Here is a 27,971-nt window from a genome sequence, read left to right as displayed (position 1 = left end):
TATGCGTACTAGAACAACAGTCAGGCAACAATTACCAATGGACTGGCAGGATAAAAAGTCATCTTTTCTAAAATATGTGACATCTATTATTGACAAAAAAAATTATTCGGTCACAGATAATAAATATGGATGAAACGCCATTAGCTTTCGACTCTCCTGAAAACAGAACTGTTGATGAAACTGGTGAAAAAACTGTATCTGTGTTTATGACGGGGCATGAAAGAACGTCATTTACATGTGTGTTAGCTTGAGCCGCAAACGGTGACAAGTTAACTCCGATAATCATTTTTAAACGAAAGACTGTTCCGAAGGGAGATTTTCCTAATGACGTAATTATTTGTGCAAACGAGAACGGCTAGATGTGCGGAACAATTATGCATGAGTGGCTACAAAAAGTTTGGCAGTGTCGTATGGGATCTTTTTTCCAACCAAAGGGTATTGATAATGGATTCCATGCGTGCTCATTTCTTTGAGTCAGTGGAAACCAGATGTCAAAAATTGTCTACGACCGAAGCAATAGTTTCTGGTCGTTTGACAAAATCTTACAACAGTTAGATTTGTCAGGTAATAAATCCTTCAAAGCTGAAGTCCGAAAGCGGTGGGAGTGTTGGATGAGTGAAGGATTGCATACGTAAACCAAAAGCGGTAAAATGCGTAGAGCATCTTATGAAGAAATTGCAAAGTGGGCAGGAAGTGCATGGAAATCGGTAGAAACATCGTCAATAATAGCAGGGTTCAAAAAAGCTGAAATTATATCTTTAGATAAAGAGACTGTAAACCAAGAGGATGAATGCGACGATCTGGAAGACTTAGAATTCAGATAGTGAAGAATAAGATTTTGATGGCTTCATATGATGTATAGCAGTGGCGTAGCTAGAGTGGGGCAAGGGGGGACATCTGTCCCCGGGCGCAGCATACAAGGGGCGCCAAACTGATGCCACGAAATTTTTTAATGAAATGTTTTCCAATTTTGGCACATAGAAAGGCGCGCAAATTCTTCAGTTGTCCCCGGGCGCTAGGAACTCTAGCTACGCCCCTGATGTATAGTTTGCTGTAATTCGTAAGGAAAATTTAAAATTTCCTTTGTCATCCAAATTTAATATTTCGTTGTCGCAACATTTTTTATAATATAGTCTGAGTATTATAAATATGGACTTCTTTAGTGGGTAAATATAAGTATATACGTGAAGGTAAATATATTTTCCACATTTCTTACCTTTAATTTATTTTTGAGTTATGGTTTCATTTCATGCATTTTTCTTAACTGGTATGTCATATGTCAGGACCACGGAGTTGGTCAGGACTTAGGTTCTGCTCATTCATTGCTCAGTCATAGCATTGCTCAGTCAACATCATGATATTCATGAAATTTTCTAAGGGATAAATCAAACAAAAATGTAAGCAAAAGTTTTCTAAAAGATCATATTCCCTAGAAAATACCATCCAGATTTAAGATAAAAATACGGCATGTCTTCTGAGAAGAAAATAATTACTTACAAAATCATGTTTCCAACACTAACAAAGCACCTAATTATATATTAAAATTTCAAAACAAGATTTACACAATTGATATTCAACTAAGTGTTGCATATCTATTATTTGGCTTCATAAAGTAATATATTGTCTAAAATGAAGTAGTTATATAAAAACATATTATAAACAATATATTTTTCTTAATGATGATTATATAAAATTTCTTAATAGAATGGTTTTTCTGAGTAAATGAATTGGAGTTTAAAACAATAAATCTAATAGTGCTATAATAAAGCTTCATAGGATTAAGGCTGGATTTTCTGCTAATTTGTAGATCCAAGTTTGCCAACTTAATGGAAATAATGCTTATTCATCACATGAAGTAAAATTCTGAGAAGAAAAAAAAAAAAAAAAAAACTTATACATTTTAATGAAAAATTAATAAGAAACAGCAATACCAGTTTCTAGGAAATGATGATTTAAGTGAAATATTAATTAGAAAATATGTAAACTGACATTTAACATGTATGTTACGAAAGTGCATAAAAGCTAACAAGTTATGTAAAATGTATTTCATCAAAAAGTAAAATCTTCTATTAATGATTTACTATGAATAAATTATTAGTAATTATGTGTACATTTGAGAAAGAGTATGAAAATCATCAGTACAGCGAATATGTTCTACTGATATTATCACTTAATGCACTTACCATTTGACTGTTAATAGATAAAAAATATAAAAATTTCCACAATTTGTTTGCAGAATGAGTGTGGATGAATCTAAACAACATAGGAACATTTCTTTAGATCAGGAGTTCTCAACCGGTGGTATGCAAAGAAGCAAAGTATTTTTAACTATTAAATTAAAAAATTAAAACCTAACCTCCTGATTGAGTTTTTATTTTGAGTTCAGGAGTGTTCAGGAGTGGTGGTGATATTAAAGGTTTTTCAATTTTTTTTAGATGGTACTCGTTAGTGAAAAGGTTGAGAACCGCTGCTTTAGATTAAATATTAGAAGAAAATGATAATTGCAGTTTGTCTAATTTGTAGATTTCCACAGTGATTAAATTTTTTTTTGGTTAACATTAATATAAATAACTGTTGTAATCATAAAACACTGACAGCCATTAGAAGCATAACATTACAGAAGACAGTAGGTAAAATCATATTTATTATGCACATAACTTTTAATACTTGACTTAACTGTACATGTGTAAGCAAATCAGTTAGACTTGAAGTACATGGTTTAAAAAACAGTTAAACTTGGAATATATTCCTCCTCAGACAGTCATTGCATGAACATAAACAGATACTGGATGTGCACCTAAAATATGTGAGAAAATGAGATTTCAATTATTACCAGTGTTCAGCTGATGTAGCCATGGGTAGACTGTGGTGCGTTAGTGATTTTATAATCATAGGCATGATATATTCAGTAGATAACAGATCTAATGAAATCATAGATCAAGGGATAAATAGATCAGTAAAAAAAATGGTTGGAATTTAGGAGTTGTTCTCTGTTATGTGCCAGACATTCCTTGTTGATCACTAGTTCTAGACAACCTCTAAAGATAGACAGCAGTGAGCTTCGAAAACCTCAGAGTAATAATAAATGATTCATCAGATTTTAAAAGCACTGCCTTTTCATAAGTAGTATACATACAATAATCAATTTATGGAAATGAACTAGAAACTAAAATATTACCTCATGTGCTACAGACATTTTATGAACATTGATCACATAGCACACTTCCAAATGGCTATTGATTTCACTTTTTTTGTATCCTGAGTTTCCATACTGCATCATCTATCGCATTTGAAGTCTTCCATTGGGCAAACATTAAGGAGTGCATTTTTGTACATAATACATTATGTACAAAATGTACCTGGTATTTTTGTACATAATGTACCTGGTGCTCACATAACATACACAGCAAAACATTTGTTGTACGTAAAGAAAATTTGGATAATTTCTCATTCTTTACTTGGATTCAATCATTATAATATGCATAATATTTTCAATATTAGAATTTTTAAATCTGATAAATCATTTACAGTAGCCCTAAACAATGGCACCTGTTCAACTGCACATTAAACATGGAGGCTGTTTTTTTTGGGGGGGGGTGTTTAATTTATTTGATTACAGTATAGTAAATTGGCTAAGGGTAGAGATACTTTCATGAAGTACTTTCAAAGAGAAATTAGCTTATACATATTTCATATATGCGGAAAACTATGAAAACACACGTGCAGCCAACCCGTTCACCAGAATGTGAACTCAGGTCGAATTATCAGTATTCAGCTGCTTTACTGCTAGCGAAGCCAGAGCTAGACATTTTATCACCTAAAGAATAACTGTTGCTTGCAAATTATGCCTTCCAATTCCTGCCAAAATTCTAAAAATTTTGACGCTCCTATGTCTTGCTGCCCATTGCACTCATACAGGTTGCCCTGGCCACCGATGAGCATTAAGCGTGAAGGCAACTGGAATGTAATGGACCATACGATTACACTTGGTTTCAGACCTGTATGGGGATGCATAATGCATGACATGATGTTTCATTTTGTTGATGCAGACCATGGATGTGATCCTTGATGGTGTTGATGTATTAAGATTCATCTGGAAAAAATGAATTTATATTATTTATCCTTCTATTTGCAAAGTTCTATGCACAACTATAGCTGTAGTCACTTATAATGTTCTAACAAGGGTTTGGTTAGGTTATTTGAATATGGCAAAGCACCTAAGGGCTGCTTATTTTTTCTACCAAAGTTAGCTGAAACAATTACTTTAAAAAAACTACTTTAATTTTTTGCTATGTAGCACCTACTTAGTTCTGAACTGAAGAATAATATAACTGAAACAGCCACACATACAGATTATGTTATCTTAATCAATGAGTCAAACTAGTGAGTTCATTGCTTAAGCATTCACCAGCTTTAGGAAAACCAGATCAAGTAGGATAGTGTATTTTTTTTAAACATAATTAAGTATCAATGTGCTTTAAAAATGATAATTCAAATTGTGACAAAGGTACCTATTGATTATTTACTACATCTCAGATTTTTAGAGGTAGTTATTTCCCAGCAATGATATCTGTGCGTTTTCTTTGGTGGTAAAGTGCCAATAAATAGTATTTAACTGTAACAGTCATGTATAATCATAACTGACTTATGATAATTGTGTATGTAATTTTATATTCATTTTTGTTAGCCATGTTCTCATTTTATAAATATGGGTCTTTTTAATTTGCTAAAAATAATGAAAACAAAAAACTGTTCGTTTTTTCTAGTTTCAGTCTGCTATGTCATGGGATTGTAAAAATCTCATAGAATGAAATAATAATCATTCCAAAAGCATATTGCAATACTAGTAAAGTTCTGATATATACAAATAAATCATTATGTGAAAGAAAGGAAATTGGTTTGAGGGAAGCACTGCTTATTAATTTTTGTTCATCACAGTTCACAAAGTGTATAACTTACTCAAAATAAATCTAAAATTATGAATTTTGGTACTTTCTAATTTTCTGGATCTCACCAGAATACTGTGAAAAATTATTGATGGTCTAAACCATGTTGCGAAGAAAAATTTATGTGGCTACACATGTCACTAAAAATCATTTATTATAGCATTCTCCCAGACAGCAGTTCTCCAGATATTTTCACCAGTGTGGTTGCAGATTATGATCCTTCCTATGGGAATTTCAGTACTTCAGCATTGCGGTGGACCACATACTGCAGTTTCTGTTGTCTCTGGTAAAATCTTTGGCGATGTAGCTTTCTGCATGCATACAACATAAAAGGCATCACATGCCCCTCTTTCCTTTCTTATTTTAGGATTCTGGTGCCAAAATTTTGTAATTTTCTGATTTTTTAAAAAATTTTTTTTATTAAAATGATTTATAGGGAGAACAATGGTGAAAAAAAGGCCTAGAATTGTGCATGTCTTGTATTGAAGAAGAAGAATGTAAAACAATAGGTGGTGGTGGTGGATGCATCATTGAAATAAATTTAAAGATATGCAAACATCCCTCTCCTAACTCACCAACAAGTTTGCAAATACTCTTCAAAGTTGCCAATGAGTTCATGACTTACTACATCTGTGGTAGGAATGTAAATTCCATATATTTTATGGCTCTTGTTAAAGATGGAATTAAACACAGGAATTTTAATTTAAATATAGGAATTTAAATTTAATAACTTATATTTAAACACAAAAACTTATTTCTATGTTTCCCTTAATGGGAGAGCAAACATAAATATTGATGCAAAATGCAGTTTAAAATATTAATGGTAAATTTAAAATACATTCAAAATGCAATCTGTCACAGTTCTAGATCATCCCCATCTTTAGTAAAAAAAAAAAAAAAAAAAAAAAAAGGTAATGAAGTAGAAATAGATAATGGAAATGGCACTGTGTATTTTAAAATATAAATGAAAATTTGGGATAATCCAAGCAATGTTTATGTGTGTAAAAAGTATATTCCTTACTACCTTATGCATACTATAGGTATCTGATAGATTTAACTGACAACAGTTACTTTTAAAAGAATAATAATATTAAGAGCGATTCAAAGGTTATATTTAATTTAAAGGACAGTAGGCAATGTAGGCATATATATTTTGCTGTAAATTGACTGGCAAATGTTATTCAGTAAAGGAAAAGATCCCACATGTGCTTTCTCTATATCACTACTTTGATCTAGTCCATCATTAACAATATTTTCCCTGGGATTCCATCTCAGAGCAAAAACTGAGATAAATTTAGGTGTATAATTGTAAGCTTTGTAATCTTGTTCTTAAAAATGTTGTTGTATCACGATAAAACATTAATAAACTATGTTAAATATTGTTTTTCCAACATTCCATTAGCAAAATAGAATACGGATATAACCCTACACGGGCTCGAGAAGCTTTACCACGTGACAAAGCAAATGACGCCGAAAGCTCTATGTTACGTCTGTATTCTTCTAACCAATAGCAGCGAAGCAGCTATCACAGCAGGAGGTACAGCGAGTGAACATGCGAATCTGAGGGGCTAGACGCTTGTGGGAGGATGATGATGGGCCGAGAATTTGGCCTTGGGCCCAGAATTTTAGTAAACAGTGCAACCGCTGCAAACTCGATTGGCGCTGCAGTCAACCTATTTGGCGCCAATTTGTAAATATGGGACAAAGAACAAAGAATCTCTAATCTTTGATATTCTTTGTATGGGAGTCAAGACTTTTTGTTGAAGCAGCTTTAGTATAGCCAAAGAATTCTTTGTTATAGCCCTGGCATTCTCCATAGATATTCTTGCGTTTTCATGAGTTGGAGGGTGATTGCTGTTGCGCATAATAGTTAGTGTAAGAATGTATCTGATGGGTAAATTTCCTGAGCTTAAAAGAAATTTAATATTAACAATCGGGAAATTAGAGTATTTAGCAGAGACTATATATGGACAAGCCCAAAATGAAAAACGCCGCATTGCTGATTATCTTGCAAAAGGAAAATTTGAGCGTGCTAGAATTTGTGTAGAGGACGTAATTTACCAGGAGCAGCTAATAGAAGGCATTGAAGAACTAGAACTACAGTGCGAAATCTTGCGGGTTCGAATTCGTTTCATTCAGCAGGAGAAGTAAGATTTTTAATTGTGTTTTGTTTGTGATATGTGAGTTTCTTAAGGCGTTCACTTTTGTTGGTAGCTTCCTAATAACTGGATCCACCAGGAAATAAATATTGTTCAGCTTAGAACTCATTACTATTTTCTCTCAAAAAAATACGGAACAGCTTTAGTATTGGTCCTTTTGGCGATTTTTTTATTTGGCGACAAACTTCGGTCGCCAAGGTAGCCGGTTTTGAAGATCGGAAAAAAATGGCGGATTGTCAACGAAACCCGATCTAGACTAAATAACAATCCTAAAAAATAAGCTCTTAATCAGAATAAACAGTCTTTCTCTAATTTTCAATATTTCAAGTACTGCTATGATAAATTCTTGAAACACTACTGTAAATGAATTTATGACAATTATGTTATGAGTAATGAAATTTACAAAATGTTAATATTTTTAATTACAAAATATAATGTATTAAACATTAATATTTTAAGTAGTTAGTTCATATTTATATTTTTTTATATTAGTACTTAGCTAATATTTTAAATTTACAAAAGGTTAATTTTTATGTTTATGAATAATGAAATTTACAAAAGGTTAAAAAATGCATTTCAAACTAGTATATGTTACTTTAGTTTCTTAGATGCTGTTATTAAAAGAAAATAAAAAATATTTCAAACTGAAGGAAATCAAATTCAATTATAATGGGCAAGTTTTGTACCAGTGTTAGAAATATTTTTTATGATTAAATTTTGTAAATGGTAAAAATATTAAGAAGTTTTTAATCCCTCAATTTATTACAAGTAATTTATGATTATAATTTAAAAGCTAAAGTCAAATTATCATAATGAGTAAATTTTGTACCAATGGTAATAATACAACAATCATTGTAAATGATAATTTCTGTGAAAAATTCGAACAGTCATTGGAATCCACTAGTGGTGGAGTGATAGCCACTGAACAGTGGTAGTTTAGGCTGGCTATATGGGAGTTTTAGTAGTTTTCCGTAGATTCCGTAGAATCTGAGCCAGTTTCTCTTAAAAAGTACTTTATGAAGGTATCCTTCTTCTGCTAGCCAGCATATGTATTTATTTTCTATTCATAATTGTCTCTTATTTTCTTATTTCTTAATTCTAAATCTTACTTCTGAAGAGAAGAAGTGTTGCATCTATAGGTCAAAAAATATGCTCAATATATTTGCAAAATCCTGTCAGTTTTAGAAAGCATTTAAATAAACTAAATACAAAAATGCATTGCACTATTTCAGGTACTGAATAATTAATCAGGGAACAAAGTATATTGTAACGTTCCTTTATTTTGTAACCAGAGTTATTTTATGCTTGGAATCTTTACTGTCAATTTCCTCCATCCGTTTTCTCACCAGAATCCAAATGAAGTTTTTATTTTGTAAAACAAACCGTGTTTTGCCTTTTGAGGCCACATTAATAGGTTGCTAGATAAGAAAAGATTTGTAGTCTTCAGCCTTGCATTATAATTGCTGATAGTTGAATTCCATGCCAGTTAAGTTTTTAACCAACTTTGCATTAAATTGATTTGTGCAGCCTTTGGGCTACAAATTTATTTGAATTTAAATTTTACATTTGAACTTAATTGTTATCATGCCACAAGTGGTTGACTGAGTCATAAGCACAAAGTGTGCCTTCTGTTCTGTACATCTAAACTTTATAATAGAATAAAAGTATATCTTAACTTAATAAGAATATATCTAAACTTTATGATAATAACATTTAAAGACATTGAAATCAGTATCTAAGTGCTTCCCATGTAGTCAAATTTTTATATATAAATTGTACTCTTACTTTTATTATAGAGTTTTTATTACAAAAAATTCAGATTTCTGTTAGATAAAATGTTTAAGTAATGTAGAAAATTTGCATAAAATTTAAAATAAAAAGTCAACTGTTATGTCAACATACTATTAATAAAAGTAATAATACTCAGTGAAGGTTATTCACATACAGCTGTTAGGTTGTAAGATTTACAAAATTTGAGAACTCTAAATTATAAGCAATATATTCCATAATCTAAGCAACATTATATTTTTTATAGTCAGACAAATTATGAAAATGTTATTAAAGCAATAATGAAACCTGATTTTGGTCTTGATTTGAACCTATGAATTCATGCAATTACACATCCCTTTAGTTCTAATATGAGGTAAATAAGTATTTTTAGACCATGGTAATTTTGATCTCCTTAGCAAAGGAAACACCAAGAGTTTACCTCATGCTACTGAAAATGTGTTTTTCTTTTCCCTTGGGGGGGGGGGTGGAGTTTATAAGAATATGCAGAGTTGACATATGAAAAAATGTCAAGACTCATGTGATGTAATATTAAAAGCACCAGTTTTAACTATCAAAAATTTGGCTTTAAAAAAAAAAAAAAATTAAATGTTGTGCTTTCCTAACACAAAAGTAACTTTAAGAAAAACACACAATTAACTTTCCTGCCATCAAAGCTCTGATACCTATCAAATTCGTTAAAGTTACGTGGATAGAAATGGCGGCATGTTTGAAGCTCAGTATTTAGGGTTACCAAGGTTATCATAATTTTTCATTTATCGCTCCAAAATGTCGCCAAACAAATTTCTCGCCAAAAAGGACTAATACTAAAGCTGTGCCAAAACTATGGGAGGCAGAGGTCTATGTATTCTTATTGTTATACCTATGTGCATATATATATTATTTGTTTTTATATTTCACTTATGCAGTGTTGCTCCTCACCTCTCTTTTGTTTGTAATTACCTGATGCACCAATTAACTCTCATAACTGCCTATGTCATTCTATTTCTCTGTTTCTAGCCAAATCACCAGCTCGAACTGTCTATTCTTGTCTGTGAATGTAGGGTGCTGACTCATGTTCAATTATCTAAGCCCGAACTAAAAGGGTGTTTTTTATTACATCTCCGTAATTGAGTCAGCTACAATCTCTTTAGCTATCTCTTGTAATAATTAGGAAAGGTAAGACTGTACTATATGGGTAGGGCCTTTGGCCCAGGTGCCTAGATTACTCCTAGAATCGGAATATAAAAACATGTTGCTAGAGCAAAATTGGGCTAATCTTTGGAATATGGTAACAGGTAGTTTGGCGACATTTTGGTAAGGCGATAAAGGTTACTAACTAGGACTTTAGCAGTGTACATGGATAAAAGTCAAGAGTGTGCGCAATGCCATTTTTGTGCAATTCTGGGATATTTGTTTAAGTGAAAATGGGTTGACGTATACATGAATGATACCGTATATGTGCAATTCTTAAAAACGCAGCAAGCAGTGGGTGATTCTGCACTTTCTCCCAATTTCGCACCTAATCTTCGTCACGATTAAGCATTTTTGTTCCATAATAGTTCTAGTATAAACGTAATTCGGCTAGCAGATTGTTGAAAAAAAATGTTGAGTTACAAAAAAAAAAAAAAAAAAAAAAAAAAAGAAAATGCCTTTACTTCGTGAAAACAAAATGGCGTACGAAACAAAACTAGCAGGTTGCTGTAGGAGGGTTGGTCGCCAAATTTTCGCCAAAAAACCGCCAAGTTACCATAATCCAAAGATTAACCCAAAAGGCTAATGCTAATATAAGAACACATAGTGAGGTTTTGCCGAGTGCCTCAGTTGATTAGTCATTCAGTCTCAAAGGCCGCTATAAGAAGGAAGTACGAACATTTTAATTTTACTACCATGTTATGAATAGAATACCATTCTTTGTATGGTTTTTAATTTTAATTCATAAAAAGCTAAAGTATAAGAGTTAAAATATCATAAAAAGAGTTTGAATTTGCGAGTATGTTACAAATGGAATATCATCAGGAGATGATTCTAAAAAAATAAGCACATTTTCAAATTACATGTGAAGAAATTATGAAAACATGGTTGGATCCTAGCTGATCACATTTATATGGTGTGTATCGATGTGTACATGGACAAAGTCAAGGGAATGTGCAGTACCAAGTTTACAATTTTGGGATTTTTTTAAAGTGAAAATAGGTCGATGTGTACGTGGATGCCGAGTTTGTGCACTTTTTTTTACTTGTTATTTTCAAGTTGGCGATTTTGAGAAACTGGCAAAGCAGTGGTTGATTCTGCACTTTCCCAGTTTGTCGCCAAGGGTGTTGTGGGCTTTCCTAGATTTTACCAAAAACATTTATGGGTACTTTTCTGTTTTGCCGGCGCAGGCGATAAAGACGTCAATAATGGTACAACTGATGCCAAACGGAATATCCTCGATGGTAACCTTTTACACCTCATTTTCAAAACAAATCGCAGCCATTTCTTATCAGACTGATTGTTTATTTCAATAATAAGAAACAATTACATAGAAGTTTTACCAGGTAGTTCAATTTTATGCCCTAAGGCCACTCGCGGTAATTAACTTAATTAAGATGCCATCGGCAAAAATATAGAAAAGGCAAAGTCAGGGGTTAAATTCATCAATTCTAATGAGAATGCACTAGCGAAATAAAAAGCACTGCGGTTTTACATAAGCTATTCGTATGAATGTGAAGTAATTCTTGCATTTAAACTTGTATTCCAAATTAAGATTTAACTTGAAACTAATGTAGATAATTACTGAGAGAATTATATTTTTGTATCGTAGTTTACGTGAGACAAGATCTCTTGGGATCACATGATACTTGGGGGTCATATTAAATTCTTAAACTAATGTTATTTTACAAATTTATTGTCTTTACTTATTGGCTTTTCACAAAATTTTAAATCATATTAAAATGCTTATGCCTTCAAAAAGGAAAATTCTTAGAACTAACATTTGTTAAAATTTTTTATGTGTATACTGTATATTGTTGCCAATAATGTCTGCTTGGCGAGATTTTTGCTGGTGAAAGGGAAAAGTACCCATATATGCATCTACTTTTACCAAACTAATAGTTTTAAATAGTCTTATCTGCTGGGTCAGTAAGAACACACTGATTTTTTTACTTGCAAAACAATGTTTGTAGTGTGGGATCCAAAAAAAAAAAAAAATTGTGCTCACTTTGTAATTAAATAATTTGGTACAACTCTGATATACGCCCTAATTTCACCAAATGTGGCGATATGTGTTCTGCGGTGGTTTTTGGCACGATTGCATATTGTATGACAACCCTGTTGATGTTGAAAATTCTTTCGCTGGAGTTCGTTGGTTCCCGTCATGCTTTGTGTCTGAGAAGCTAGGGGAGAAAGATTTAGTGGTGAAAGTTGTTGTTTGGTATAAGGAAATATCGTCGTGGCCATCCTGTTGAGGGGCAATGGGTATTTGGAGGTGTGGAAAGAAGGTATGGAAGATTATTTTTAGTGGCTGTGCATAATAGAAGTAGGGATTTGTGATTATTTGTTATTTTATTTATTTGTGAACCATAGTATGAATTTTCTGGATAGTGTGTCTGGCTGTCATATAAATACGATAGTGATTATGTGGCGGTATGAAATTGGTATTTCTGTTGTTCCAAAAAGCATTAATGGTAAGTGCATTTTATTTTATTCTTGTTCTTATTTTGTAGAATGTTATGTTTATTGTTTTTTTTAGTACGAATTTCTGTCGTTATTGTTGTTTTTTTGAATTGTTTGAAATTTATTTTGTTGATTAGTGCGTACTGTCTAAATTGTGCAATTCGTAGATGTTTTTTAAAGTTGAAACAGAACGCTGTGTACATGGTATTCTTTGAAATTTATTGTTGTTATGTTAATTTATTAAAGCGAGGTGTGCATAGTTCGTAAATTCGTTCGTTGCCTAGATGGTGCCATTCGTAGATGCTTTTTTAAGTTAAAACATATCGCTGTGTACATGGACTCTTGTGAAATAATTTTGGTTAGAAACTTCACGGTTTTGCTATCTAAATTTTTTGTTTTTGTTTCGGATTTTTAGCTTAAATTGTGTGTTCAAAACGTGGTTTTTGCATTCGCGAAAACCGTCTTTTTGGAGACATTTTAGGCTTAAAGTTCGAAATGTAGACAAAAAATTTAGATAGCAATATGACAGCGTGGAGTTTCTCGCCAAAAATATTTGGCGAGAAATTTGGTGCCTTGAGGGCGCATATCAGAGTAGTTCCAATAATTTCTAAACAAAAAGACCTATATTCACTAATCTAATGTATTTTGATAATATGTAGTAAGGTATTAAATTTGTTGTAGTAAGAAGAGCTGGAAATTTATGCCGTGCAAGCGTGGCTAGTTGGTAGTGAAATGAGCCAGCTCAGAAGACAGTCATTTAGCAACAATGGCTGAGGTTCGTTTATTGTTTGTTGAATGTAGGGCTATAGTAAAGAGGTACTGGAACAACGGCAGTTGCAAAGAGAGATTGGAGTAATGGCACCAACAGAATTGCCTGCATTCGTGATAAATTTGAAGCTGATGGAACTGTTAAAGATTTGCACAAGGGAAGATCCACCCGACTGCAAACAGTTGTAAGTCCAAGCATCGAGTGCTGACGTGTTGCAACATTACAATCAAAACTGCAAAGGCCAGTGAACCAGGTAGTGTACAGACATGGAGTGAGCCGGGCAAGTGTCAAAAACATTTTGAAGAATACGATATGGAAAGTGTACTTCCAAAACTGCTACACATGATGAATGAGGATGATTCAGATTGAAGGATAAAGTACTGTGAGTAGTTTTAGACGTGGTTGGTAATGATGAGGAATTGGCAGGGAAGGTTGTGTGGCCCGATGAGGCAAAATTCAAACATTATGGTATTGTGAACTGCTGCAATTGTAGCTACTGGGTTCCTGAAAATTCTCACACTGATGTAGACAGGATAGTGAATGTGAATGTATTGAGAACTGCTGCTTATCAGTTTAGGGTTTCATTGGTCCCTTCATTTTCGAGGATATTATGACTGGTAAGGTGTATTTTGCCTGCAGTCCAAAATCTGCATGATTTTTTTTTTTTTTTTTTTTTTTTTTTTTTTTTTTTTTTTTAAGCCTGCAACAAGGCAGAGCTGTGCCTTGCTACCATGGAGATGTCAGGTTGTATCTTGATAAAATTCTACTTGGATGGTGGGTGGGTCAGCTGTGCTGCTGAGTAGCCCACCCCTTCGATTCGATACCTCTTGGTAACAGTCAACAACAATTCAAATTGAGAAAAAACAGCAAAAGTCTACTGTCAAAAAGTGAATTAACAAAAGATATTACATTTTTGAAAATCTGAAATAAGCAATAAATTATGAAAATATAAAAATCCAAAGTGCATGAACTGTATTAGCATAAAGGAGCCAAACCATAAATTAAAATGTCATGTAAAGTACTTATTCTTAAACCCTGTTTCTAATGTATGTACCTATATATCTTAAATTCTAAGCTGTAAGCTATTCTATTTTAATGGCTAATCTCCATTAAAGATTATAAAAGATATGTTCTTATTTAGTAAGTAACCATTGCTTTCGAAAATGTTTTGAAGATTGAAAGGCTTGGAAAGCAGTTTGATGATAATATGTTCAAAGTCGGCCCATTACACAATAATAGAAAATTTTTTAAAAAGGATCTAGTATTAAAAATAATTCCATGCACAGTCTGTTGTCTAATTTATAAGAAATTCTTTTAAAAATTAAATATTGAAACTAAGATGTTTTTTCTTTCATGTAATGAATGAAGACCTTTAGATCAATGTTTAGCTGAAGCAGTATTGAGCTTGATCTGGGCAGCTGACCATTTAAAGACTGATATTGAGCAGTTAAAGATGATTGCTAGGGAACTAGAAGAGATATATGGCGAACCTTATGTCTTAGCTGCAAGAGAAAATGTAGAGAACTTAGTAAATAAAAAACTGATACATAAATTTAGTGTGCAAGTTCCTCCTAAAAGTTTAGTAGAAAAATATTTAATAGGTAAGTTGAACTATTTTAGTTGGTAGTTAAGTAATCAGTTTCTATGTAACGTTTTTTCACAGATATCTCTTACTATTGTATTCTAGAAATTGCTAAAAGCCATAAAGTTCCTTATGAAGTATTTGCTGCAGAGGAAGAGGCTCAAACAGAACCTTCAATTGATTTAAGTGATGAATGTAAATCATTGATGCATCATGCTGGACAGTATCCACAGCATGACTTAACAATGCCATTTAATTATCCTGCACCCAATGTAAGTTCTGAAATGTTTTCCATTTCTTATTTAGCATCCTACATTAAACTCAAATCGAGCATTTGTGACCAGTTTTAATAACAAATGTAAAAATGTAATTTTATTACTACTTGTGATTTTCTGTTATTTAAATGACAAATGGGATAATGGAAGTTATTATTAAAAATGTAAGTCTTATGACTACCAGTTACCTGAAGTTTAAGAAGTATTGATTGCTGATGTGATGGAGTTCATTATTCATTTGAAGTAGACATCTATTTCATCTTAAAAATCTCTGTTTCTAACACTTCAAAAGATTAAAAATCTGCTTAGTTGCTTAGATATCAAGAATAAAATGCAGACAACTTTGTCTCTTATTAGTGGCATTTAAGTGTTATCAGTGGGTGTCTTAATTCAGTTCTCCAGCAAATTACTATGTGTTATAGATTATTCCTTTTACCACTGTCATCATATAAATACTTTGCCTGAAGTTGACAAGTTTGTAACCATAACTGAAGATCAACCCTGTGCTATTTTAATTGAGCAAGGCAGCAGTAATTGGAACTTTGTTACTCTTCCATATAAGGCGGTTGCTGGAATATGCACATGTGTGGCAATGATGGTAACGTCTTGTCACGTACGAAACATAGGTCACAAATGTGACTTACATTTTGGTTTAAACATGTTTACTGTGTGAGATTTTGCTGAAGGCAATGAGATGGATTTTGCAATTCACAGTAGTCAGATGATGAAATGTTTAGTATTAAATAATTCTTTCAGAAAAACGGACATTAGTGAAATTAGTGAAATATTATTGAAATAATCATATAATGTTTTAACGTAAAATCTGCTCCAAATTGTCATTGCAGTTAAAATCTGGCTAAGAGAAGAAAGCACTGCAAACCCAAAATTGGTTCTGTAAAATTATTCACTTTATGAAACTTTGTAATATTCTTCTCAAGTATTTGTCTAAAATAATATTTTTGAGCATAGTCTTGGATGTGTTGTTAAGGTTGTGGTTACTATCAAGCTTCATTTCATAGCAATGTTTGTTTCACTAAAGCTAGGGACCTTATTAAGAGAAAAATATTGAAATTATATCTAGAATTGAAAACAGTACTTTTTCATTGTAGTTGGTAGGCAAGTTTACTAAAATGGCAAGTTTTATGTAAACTCATAATTTTGCAAGTAATAGGGAAAAATAAATTTTGGAAGCAGACTGATTTTATGAAATGGGAGAGCCCTTATCTTAAAGACACAACATATGTTAACTATTTTATTTCTTTATTTTTTAATACAGTGGAAAGTTTTTAACCTGGACTCATTGGGATTTCGGCGATTCCGGATTAGGGGTTTTTCCGGATTATAGATCATCAATTTTAATCTGGTAAGATGGCATGCAGAAGTTACAAAATTAAAAATATGAAACCATAATTTATGATCTAAAGGGTATCAAAATTTACAAAAAAAAAAAAAAAAAAAAAAAAAAAAAATTTATTTATTTACTTTATTCAACATTTCTTTCAATGTAAGTTGTTTAAGATGCTTCCACAAAAAATTCAAAAAGTTTCTTTTTCTTTTTTCTTGTGTTGTATACTTGTTTTTTAGGCTTTAATGCACTTTAACCTAACACAAATTTCTTAAAGCTGCTTTTAAACATTTGCAAAAGTATATTTTTGTCCCAGAATATTAGAGATTTCAATGGTTTAATACATACTTTACTTTTTAATGGATTTACCTCACTGTTGTCACAATTTACCAGTGCATTTTGTTTACATTTTGATCAGGTGCAAATTTTTGCTCATAGGTATTTCATATTTTGGGCAAGTCTTGTGTGTAAAAAATCTCCAAAATGAAAATGAATTAACAATATATAAAGAACAAAAATCAATATTTAAATACAATCACTACAGAAAATGTCTATGAACCAACCGAGAGTACTACTATGAGAAGAAAGTCACAAAACTATTCTTGTAAAAAGTACAATGAGAATTTTTTTACTCTCTTGTGTGAAGTAAAGAAAATATTGTAATTGCTAAAATTACCATATTTCAGTGAAACTGTAGAGATATTAGGTGTTTTTTTTTTGGAAGCAGGCAAGATGAAAAATGAGCAACCGCCTTCCCTGGGAATCAAACCATGGACCTAATTACGCTCTGAGCATGCAGACCACCACACTGCTAAGGGGGAGAAATATCTTATATACTCCCCCCTTTTAAAGAGCAACTGGGGTTTTTAGGGAATCCAATCGCCAAATCTTGGGCGAGGAGAATCATCATCCAACACCCTTTGTGTTTGGGTGGCACTGTAGAGACATTAAGTATTTTTTTGGAAGCAGGCAAGATAAAAAATGAGCAACCGCCTTTGCCGGTAATCGAACCACAGAGCTCTCAATTGTGCGCTGAGCGTGCAGACCACCGCACCACGAAGTCATGCCAAGAAGGCAGGCGAAATACCTTATAAAACTCTCCATTTTGACCGCTTTCAAATCCATTTGAAAGAATTTTTTTTTTCTGCGTGACATCTGTATGTATAGACAGATGCTGTGATTTTTCTGTTGAATGTTATGTTGCCCAAGAATAATTGACTCTTTGGATGCAGGAGAGATTTTTTTCGTTATGACTATATGTATTTTGACCTCTATAACATGTAGTTGGGCTTGTCCCTTTTTGGTTGCAAATGGCTGCTTAAAAAGTATATATATATACATACACACACACACACACACATCTTAACTATTACCCGGCACGGTGAGCTCAGTTTTTTTATTCTTATATGTTAATAAATTGTGCATTTTTTGCTTTACCCCTTTCCAGCACACTACCTTTTAAAGTTGGGATTTCGATAAAACAAATGGTAGGCAGTCTAATCAAGCTTGGAGGAGTACACAGGTAAACTTTTGTAAAGATAGCACTTACTTTTTTAATTCTGTGGAGTGCCCAAAACGGGCTCACTGAATGAACAAAATTTTGAAAAAAGTGCTGAAGCGAGCATTGCTGGGAAATGCATAATAGAGTAAGAGACTTTGCTTACGATTACAAAACACTAGATTGTGAATACCATAGCAGATTTAGCATTACCCAGGGTGTGCCACGGGTAGGCCTGCTACTCTGAGCTCCCATAAAATGCTCTTCTCGGTTATTTGTTGATTCCTTGCATATAAGTGAGGGGGGAAGTAACTTGGGTATATATTTACAAATCATTTTTTTTTTTTTTTTTTTTTTGTAGTACTTTTTGAAGAAAGTGACATTACTTTTAAAAAAGCACAACCCATTGTTGCATGTTTTGCAGATGTACCGGGATCTGTATAAGATTTACTATCTGAAGACAGTTCATGTAGCACTTTCAGTGCTTCAGAAATGGTCAGCCTTCTCTGATCCATTTGCAAAATAATTAAAAATTAGAAAAGAATGAACTTATATCTACAGTTAGAAAATTTAAAACATAAAATAAAATTAAATAAACATTATTAAAGAACCGTGCCATCTGATGATTTTACGTGTGTTAAAAATAAATGAGCTATTACTTTTAATACTGGACTTCAGTTACAAAGTTGGGATCACCCCTTTATTGCTTTATATATATTTCCCTCAGTTTTGTGCTGCTGCGTACTAAACAGTAATCCTTCTTGCTTATTGAAACAATGTGCCCAATGCCTTCACTCGAAGATGAGCACCACGTCTAGCTCCAGTGATTCTTTTAGCACTGTGAAAGCAAACAAGAAGATTGGGTTGGGGGCCTTTCCATAGTCTTCCAAAAAATGCTCTTCTCAGTAATTTGTTGATTACATCCGTATAAGTGATTAAAAAAAGTAACCGAGTATCAACAAATTCATTTCCTGCGATTCCACAATGACTTTGGATCTGCTGCAGAGTACCACTGCGACCATTATTTATTGGGGAATTTATCACAAGCTGACAATTTAGAACAGATGCATTGTTTTAAAGTATGGCTGAAGCAATTTCCTTAATAGTGGCCTGTTAATAAATATTACAATGGTCTAATCATCTTTTACGGATTTCAGTCAAGGCTAGTTGGTCAGCTGCAACTTGGGTATCATTTGTTGATACAATTTGCACCAACAGCCTTGTTACAGTGCTGAGAAAAACCACTGCACCAGTGTTACTATTAGCAGCTGTAGCAGAAACATTGGTGTACACAAAGCAACCAGTGCATTGTGAAAAAGGCACCTGAACATGGTCACCTAGAAGCCCAAATTTTGAATTTGTTTAATTATCTATTTTATATTTTGTAAAACTTTATTGAATTTTTATTTAGAAACTCAATGATTTCAAAGCAAGCAGTGGCAACACTATACAGAAGAAAATATTTTTACCTCCAGTGCATGAGACTGTCTATTGGAAATTCTAAAGATATGTTGATTTTAAATATTTTGGGATTTTGCTGTTAAATTGAATTTTATGTGGTGTAAGTGCCGAGAATGTGATATTTAATAAATAAAGACTCAAACCATTAGTAACAGAACGACTGAAAAAAGTTTTGAAAGCCATCTTAGAAAGAAAACTGAGCATTGATATGATAAACTCGGAAATCGAGGGTTCTAAATATTTTTAAATGTTTTGTAGTTGAATTGTATATGGCATAAGTGCAAAGAAAATGAGGTACTTACGTACTATGACTATTACCTAAATATCTCGCCAAAACTTCCGACCTTGTTATAACCCTATACAGGCTAACCCTAAGGTGGCGTAAAGGGCATAGAGGCATAGTCATAAGAGCATAAAATACGGGAGTTCCTTTCACACCTGCATGCCACCTCACCGTGGCCAATGAGAGAAGCTAAATTGCGCATGCGTGGGTGTGTCTACAACTTTTCCGCGCTGTTCTCCTGTTCGATTGATTTCCCACGAGCACTCTGCTTGTTTTGTGACAGCGAAATCTTTTGCAGAATGCCACTTCGTTTTAGCTTCGCTCTGATTGGTTGACGCTTATCCCAAACTCGGCATGAAGTTGAAAACTTTGAACCCTATGCCACGAGGCCTAAACCAGATTTTGTGATGTAGCACAGACTGGTTGCCTTGCCAACGGAGCTCGGTTTTAACCACTTATGCCTTTACGCCCCGGTCTGAATGCAGCTTAACATGCCGCACTTGCTATTACCACATCATTTCTAGTCAGAGTTCCAGACCGGAAGGCAACAACATTAATGCATGAAATCCAAAAGAATATTGCTGAAGGCTCAACAATAATGTCAGAATCGTGGCCTGGATATCAAACAGAGGGGCTCATTGCTGCCAGTTTTGAACATTTTAAGATGAATCATCGACACAATTTTATTCACCCATCTATGCCTGTTACTCAACACGTTGAAAGGAAGTGAGGTTCTGCAAAATGGAGAAACAAGCGACAACGTGGGACAAGCCGCCATCATTTGGATATGTATTTAGCTGAATATATTTGGCGGAAAAAACGGGAAACACCTTTCCATGCTATTTTGAAATCTATTTCCTGCCACATTCCTCACCATTAACTTCAATGTTTCTTTTAACCAGTTTTAAATAAGTTCATTTTAATTTTTTTAAATTCGTATTTGGTATTTAGTGTATTAGTTCAAGGGGGCTTTGTCCCTGAGGGACTAGACTCATGCATTATTTTTGAAGAAATTAAATAATGAAAAATCTACATAAATCTACGTATATTTCTCACATTGGCATGAAACAATGGTACATAGAGCCATCGAATTTTGAATGATGTAATCCTCCTATGAATATGGACATGTGGAAGACCAAATATAGAATTTGTCTTTTATTGATTTCATATTTTCTAAATCTTTAACAAATTTTTTATCAACAGATGCAAGGATTTCAAAGCGAGCAATGCCAACATTGTACAGAAAAAAACATTTTTATCTCCAGCACGCGACTATTGGAAATTATAAAGATATACTCATTTAAAAAATACAGTCAAAAGTCTTTAATTCAGACTCGTTGGGACTTCGGCGATTCCGGATTATCGATTTTTCCGTATTATAGATCATCAGTTTAAAGCTGGTAAAATGGCATGCAGAAATTATAAAATTAAAAATATGAAACCGTAATTTATGAAATAAAGAGCAATTATGATCTAAAGGGTATCAAAACTTACAAAAAAAAAAGCTTAATATTTATTTGATTACTTTATTAAACATTTCTTTCAAAGCGCATGCATAAAGCATACGTTACGCTTAGTCGAAATTAGAAAATTGCGACCAGAAAACTATTTGATGTGTATTCGCGATATTTATAATGACGAGGAATTTGATTTAGCCCTTTGTGGCTCAGGGTTCCACTACATGGAACACCAAAATTGAATCGCTTCTGAAACCTTTAAATTCAACCGTAAATAGATAAAAATGCCTTTATAATATACTTTGAACTTTTCTTTTTAATCCTTTGATGCGTGCAATATTATTTTTATAATTTTTTTTAACTAAAAACTCTAGAAATTGAATATTATGATCCTAGAGACAAATAATATATGAATTTAAAAAAATCTACTCTTGCCCATTGTTCTGTGGGTGGTGGTCGCACTGTGAAACAACCGCGCGTCTAGGACTTTGAAACTTACTGATGTAGTAGGGGAAGAAAACTTACCATTTTCTGCGTGCGTTTCCAATAAATGACGAAATTTACAGATTTAAAAAAAATGTATTTAAGAATTGCATTATATATAATTTTTTTACATTATTTTACAAAGTAAATCGTCAAAAAAATTTAAAAATAAACATTTTCTGTAGCAGTGAAAATATGAGGACCTACATAATAAGGACATTTGGATAAATGGATTAAAAAACTCAATAAAATAAGGATAAAAAAGAACTCAGTGTTTTTTTTTTAAATTTCAAAGAACAAATCTTTTTTGTGACACTCTTCAAAGCATGTTTTGTCTCTTTGGTACACGCATAGACCCACATTGCACGTTTCGCACATACATCTTGTTCTATGAGGTTTCTTCCTTGTGCTACAAAATGTACACTGCCTGGATTTAAATTTCACTGGTATTTGCCCAGGGTTATTTAATTTCTTTTCATCTGGCACATGAAATTTGTGGTTTTTTATGTTAATTGGGGAAGGGCTTGGTCTTTTTGGCTTTGTACGGATCGTTCGTTTCCCATTCCTACTTATTTTATTCGTATTTTGTCCCAAAATATTCAGAAAATATTTTTAATTTAAATAAAACTTTTACGTAATTTCTATTTTTAATTATAGCAAAGTATATTTACATTAAATTTAAACCACAGGAAATAATTTATAAAATCACAATACTAGCTTAGGGAGCAAGTGTGTTGATGTCAGAGGAAAGTATTTGGAAAAGAAAGACCTTTTTACTGGGCAGGTGCATGTATTGTTTAGTAATAAAATAACTCTGTGTTTTATTAACTAACTATTTTAACTAAGTCCTTTATGTATATCCAAGTAAAAAAAAACATTCCTATTTAAAAAGCAAGCGAACGCCATTGAGAAGCAAACGCCAGTGGTTTCAAGGCGCGACCACCGAGCCTCTAGAGGATTGTAAGCATTCTGACACAATGCTCTAGTGGCGCAGTGGTTGTGCCCTGAAACCACATAGCAAATGCCATATATATATAGAGAGGTTTTTTTTTTTCATATATGCAGTTTAATTACTGCAATTTTTTACTGTTTATGATAGAAATAATGATGTGTGATGACTAACTTTTGAAATTTAAAGTTGTTTATATTAATAAAAGGAAGTTATTTTGTCTCATCGAAAACGAATTTTAAAAGGCATTCGATCTGAAGTATTAATACCTAAAACATATATGATTCTACAGTCATTTTGTGTTTTGGGAAAAAAGAGGAGGAAAAAAGTCGGAAAATGGTAGTTTCAGGGCGCGACCACCGTGCGTCAAAGGGTTAAATTAGGCTTAACTGCTGAAAATGCGCGGGCTGGTGGCGACGATCCATTTCAGCGGGTCCAGTCCTGTGACTGCACTTTATTCTCCCCGCGCTGGTCCTTAAGGGGTTAAAAAAACTTATTTAAATAACATTTGTATTTATTATATATAATATTTGCATGATTATTTGAATATGCTCAGTTGAAAAAGACTGATATTTAATTTATGTCCGCAAGATGTCGAAAAAGGACAGCATAGGCTTTCATTATATCTTCCAAGTACAATGTTCTTAGAAATAAGATATTTACATGGAGGTATGTCATTAACAATCGCATTCCGCAAAGTTAACTTCCGTGGAGAAAACTGGTTGAGTATAAAAGTACACATAAACCTAAATATTATTGTAAATAAAAGGAAAAGGGAAACAAATGTTAACTGGACGGATTTCTATTACTGCTTAATAAGTAGGTATATGATGCAGTAGACAACAATAGAATTCCAAATTTGGATGTAGATTTTTATCATGAGAAACTAACTTGCCAGAAAAACCAATTTCAGATGTTATCACCGAAAAAAAAATCTTTTTAAAAATAAATTTCAGTCAAATTATAGTTAATTTATATTTATTGCATAATATAAAAAAGTGAAATGTATAAAATTTAAGAAAATATAACATGCTGAGGGAAAAATACCTTAGACATGCAGTTCAGTATGATGCAGTTCAAAAGAGGGGTCAAGGCAAAGTCCAACTTCACAGTCTTTGCACCAGATTCAATAAATCTAATTAGTAATTAAATAATTTAATTAGATAATAAAGATATTCGCTGAACATTTTCTAGCAGCCATTTGTGTAAGAAAAAAGCGGCAAAAAGTGAAGTTCGAGCGCTAATACTACGTGCCTTCAAATACCGCAGTTTAGTGGACTACTAACGATATCTGTTAGTCAAAAAACGTAAACTAAACGCCTAATACTGTATATAGTTTATTTCAATGGTTAAATGGGAGAAAATTCGGATGCACTCCTGAATAAAGGAAGAAAAACATATGCCCGCGGAAATTGCGAGATGATCAGCCAGAGGGTTAATAAATAAATTTAACACACAAAATGTTAAAAAAAGCCCTTTAGGATGTAATTTAAAATCTGAAACCTTAGATTTTTTTTTTTTTTAACTTTTATATATATATACATTTATTTATAATATGTATATATATATATATTCATGATTTTTTGTTTTTAAGTTTTGTTGCTTTATAATTAGAGCTTTTATTTTCAAAAGAATTAAGAACATAAATAAAAAAACGGCAATGAAGATTTTTATCGGCAAATATCGCCGAGGTAGTCATCATAGTATGCAAGTACTGAAAATGATGCTAAATAATAAAGATAAAGAAGGAAAAGGAAAGTGCATTAGTAGGAGATAGTGCAGCAGTAGACTGGTAGACCATGTGCTCAGCAGTATATTAAGCCTTAACAAACCCTTTTAGGCAGGTGTTAAAATCTGAAACCTTTCAGGTTTTTATTTATTTTTATAAGCATTTAAGTTAAAAGTTTAAAAGCTATTTTGTTTCGAAAAATAATTTTTTGTGTGCACAGAGTTTGCTGCAGTATTGATACATGCCATGTGCACTAATTGGTAAGCAGATATCCCAAATCACCCAACTAAGTGGAAGGTTCCTGGTTTTTTAGCATACTTTCACCAACCCAGTTTGCAAAATGTTTCTCGTAACTTTCTCATATTCCAAACATTTTTCATTAATTTAGCCTAACATGTTATTTTCCCCAAAACTCTGATATTTACCATCTGAAATGGTTTGCTGTATCTGTTTATTGCTCATTTTTAAAAGAAGGAAAAGTATGGATGGCTGTGAGTGTGGGATTAAATATTTAAAAATATCATAATCTAACTCTCCAGTGGGCTTCAAGCATATGTGCCGGTTATCTGGTGCACATTAGATAATGAACGCAGCGTACTATTGAAGCAGTTCTGCATTTCATATTTCATTAAATGGTGTGTGTCACATGCTTGCTGAAGTTGTTTAAGGATTTGTGTTCTTTTGTCACAGTTATGGCTATAGAAAAGGTAAACTACTGATTTTCTGTTTTTAAAATTTCATTTCATTTTTTTTGCTGGGGGGGAAGGAAATGTATATAAATTATTTTCATTGTATTATATGATAACGAAAGTGTGAAACCTTTGCGACGCATATTATTTGTGATTGACATTTTTTTACTTTGCATGTTAATAGCTGATATAATATAAAACATGTGCATACACAAAAGTACCCTTGTATTTTTTTATTCAATGTAAGTTATGTTGAGAAAAATAAAGTTCCTCTTTTTCTGGAAACAAAGTGCTAAATGTTGTTGATGCTATTCCTGTCTTTTTACTTAGCACAGTGTGCCACTAAATGCTTCTGATCACTCTCCGATTTTTTTTACCTCAACTAAGAAATTACTAAGAACTGTTTATGTGCATGCATAATAATGATTGGACTCTCTAAAGGTTTGTTTTTCTATAAAATATTTAAAGTAATAAAGATATTTTTAAAAATATATAAGTAATTTTATACTAACTGCATTTAAAACTTAGTGATTACGCTCTTAGATACTAATTCTATATTGTTTATAATTTGTTATTAAGGGGAAAAAAATTTTTTTTCATTCTTTTAAAATTATTTTTGTACGTGGGAAAATCTTTTTGTTTTTGAGTTTAGCAGGTTAACATGTCATGATAAAGAATAATATCAGAAATCTGGACATTTTATTTGATACTAGTTCCTCTGCTGTTAATTTTTTTTGGGAAGGGGCGCAGCATATGGCATGAACTATAGAGAGTGACCAGTAATTCTCTCAGAAAGGAGCTAGGGATAAATATGTATTTTTCACAGTTTAAGGAAGTCGGAAACATTTAATTAATTAATTAATTCTTTCAGAAAGGGCTAGGGAATAACATGAATTTTGGCAGTTTAAGAATGTCAGAAACATCTACCTTATCCCTCTGTGTTTCATTTAACAATTTTTTCTGTTTATTATTTGTTTCATTTAACATGCAATATGTTTGATATAATAATTAGGTTTGGTTCTTTCAGGTTAATATCTGAATCCTGCTCTTTGTAATTATATACCTTTCGCGAAAAGAAAATTAATGTGGCGGAGAAAGCGCGTCTTTTATTTCTATTAAATGCATGACTATATGTGTATTGTGTTTATATTTTAATGTGCATGTGATAAAATTTCAATAATTCTAATATATCAGTTTATATTTTAGGTGAATCGAAAGGGTGCAAGTGTTCCACCTGATCCTTCAGTACAGCCCAATTGCTTATTTCCAGGACGACTTGGAAATTTTTGTACTGTACTTAATCGACTTGCACAGATACACGAGAAAGTATATCTTTTATTTTTATTAAATTCTCTCAAAAAGTAAACATGAATTTTGTTTGATTTTTTTTTTTTTTTTTTTTGTAAACTACATGTATATTGTGTTTTTACTTTAATGTGCAGATAATAAAATTTCAATAATTCTAATAAATTATATTTTAGGTGTGTGGAAAGAGTGCAAGTGTTCCACCTGTTTCTTCACCTTTTCGAGTTGCCTCCTCACAGAAACATGAGAAAGTATGTCTTTTATTTTTATTAAATTCTCTCATAAAGTAACATGAACTTTTTTTTTTGTAAACTATATCGTGTTTTTATTTTAACGTGCAGGTGGTAAAATTTCAATAATTCTAATAAATTATTTTAGATTTTAGGTGTGTGGAAGGAATGCAAGTGTTCCACCTGTTTTTTCAGGCTCGTATCCAGTAAATTCAGGATTCTTCAAAGACGCATGGGATTCTTAGGGAACACAAATGAAATCTTATAGGCTACAAATATGTGAGTCTTATGTCTGAGACTAGCTATATTTTTCTGTCACTGAAACTGTTTGTACAATAAACGAAGTTTATGTGAGTTATTCTCAGGAAAATAAAACAATATTTAATTTAGTGTCGTGGTTCTTTCCGCAAATCGTTGATGTATCTGTGTTTTCTAAATAGTTAGAAGTAGGATGCTTGATATGAATTGCAGCTTTGTTGACATTGCTTCCTAACGTCACGAGCACTAGGCCATAGAAAACAAAAAGGTGGAACTTCCGATAGCGGTGTTTTCTCCCAGCATATGAGTATCAATTTGCATAACATAATCCACTCTCAGAATAATCTAGAAACTATATTTCTGAAATAAAAAGTTATTATTGGAATATCTTTGCAAACTGTATTTAATTGATTAGACTGAATTTACTGAAAATTAAAATATATTTCTTTAATGGTTTATAATACTTTTGTGATGATACCTCCAAATTTACAGCTGGTAATATTTCATAAATTTTGAAAAATTTTGTGAGAAAGTATTTGTTCTGAAGCAGTTTTATCGCCTCAATAAAAATTATTTAAAATGGTTTAATTATAATTTTTTTTAAATGAAATAATTGTAATTCTTATTGCTTTCAGACTAGAAATAGGAAACACACTTACTACTACTATTGCACTTTTAATGCTGATGATCACATTCTTTAACATTAATCAAACAAAGCTTATATAGAAAATTAAACACTGACTTCATATTTATATTTTCTATCTATAATGTAATAAATAAAGGCAAAGACTTTAAGAAAGAGAAATATGATTGTTTTTAAAATTGCATAGCTTTTTTGAAACTATAAAAGTCATTAAAACTTTAGAATAGATACTAATTTAAGGTTAAGTAAACATTATTAACTTTAAATTTAAAATGAGAAGCTTTTAAGAACATTATTATAATTATACTCGCATAACAGTCGAGAGCAATGAAACTTGTTAAAGATGCATTAAAATTCTATATGTAATAAGATTTGATAATTAGTCCAGCAAGACTTGATTATCCTAAATATTAAATTTTGTTTCCTAAAATTACTAGTAGAATCTGAATTTTCAAATCATTCAATTAAAAATCAGTTTTAAGAAAA

At 32.2% G+C, this 27,971-nt stretch overlaps 2 protein-coding genes across 8 annotated transcripts in view; one reads left to right on the top strand and one right to left on the bottom strand.

Annotated features, from left to right (window-relative positions):
- Nucleotides 1-27,971, bottom strand: part of LOC118203853 (uncharacterized) — a 262,288-nt gene that overhangs the window by 203,671 nt on the left and 30,646 nt on the right. The window lies entirely within an intron of this gene.
- On the top strand, nucleotides 407-26,974 carry LOC118203852 (IST1 homolog). Of its 7 annotated transcripts, none has more exons than XM_085826898.1 (6): nucleotides 407-564; nucleotides 14,667-14,899; nucleotides 14,986-15,152; nucleotides 26,256-26,375; nucleotides 26,531-26,605; nucleotides 26,733-26,974. In XM_085826898.1, the coding sequence occupies exons 2-6, from the start codon at nucleotides 14,752-14,754 to the stop codon at nucleotides 26,850-26,852; spliced, it is 630 nt and encodes a 209-aa protein (XP_085683024.1). In that variant the 5' UTR covers nucleotides 407-564; nucleotides 14,667-14,751; the 3' UTR covers nucleotides 26,853-26,974. The 7 variants fall into 7 exon arrangements, with proteins under 7 accessions (XP_085683024.1, XP_085683023.1, XP_085683022.1 ...); XM_085826897.1 differs by lacking the exon at nucleotides 407-564 and adding an exon at nucleotides 623-1,190; XM_085826896.1 differs by lacking the exon at nucleotides 407-564 and adding an exon at nucleotides 6,505-7,093 and having other exon boundaries at nucleotides 26,256-26,372; nucleotides 26,532-26,605.

The sequence above is a fragment of the Stegodyphus dumicola genome, chromosome 11 (assembly GCF_044657685.1).
Source record: "Stegodyphus dumicola isolate Sdum_Otavi_A_Nest chromosome 11, ASM4465768v1".
Taxonomy (NCBI): Eukaryota; Metazoa; Arthropoda; class Arachnida; order Araneae; family Eresidae; genus Stegodyphus; species Stegodyphus dumicola.
The sequence above is the reverse complement of the archived record's forward strand: the minus strand, read 5'-3'. Positions and strand labels throughout refer to the sequence as shown.

What these genes read in the sequence shown, in the direction of transcription:
- LOC118203852 (XM_035376150.2), top strand. Translation starts at nt 6,828, where the DNA reads ATGTATCTGATGGGTAAATTTCCTGAGCTTAAAAGAAATTTAATATTA. An exon ending in CGTTTCATTCAGCAGGAGAA is followed by an intron (nt 7,094 to 14,666) that starts GTAAGATTTTTA and finishes TAATGAATGAAG; the next exon opens with ACCTTTAGATCAATGTTTAG. An exon ending in TTGCACAGATACACGAGAAA is followed by an intron (nt 26,376 to 26,530) that starts GTATATCTTTTA and finishes ATTATATTTTAG; the next exon opens with GTGTGTGGAAAGAGTGCAAG.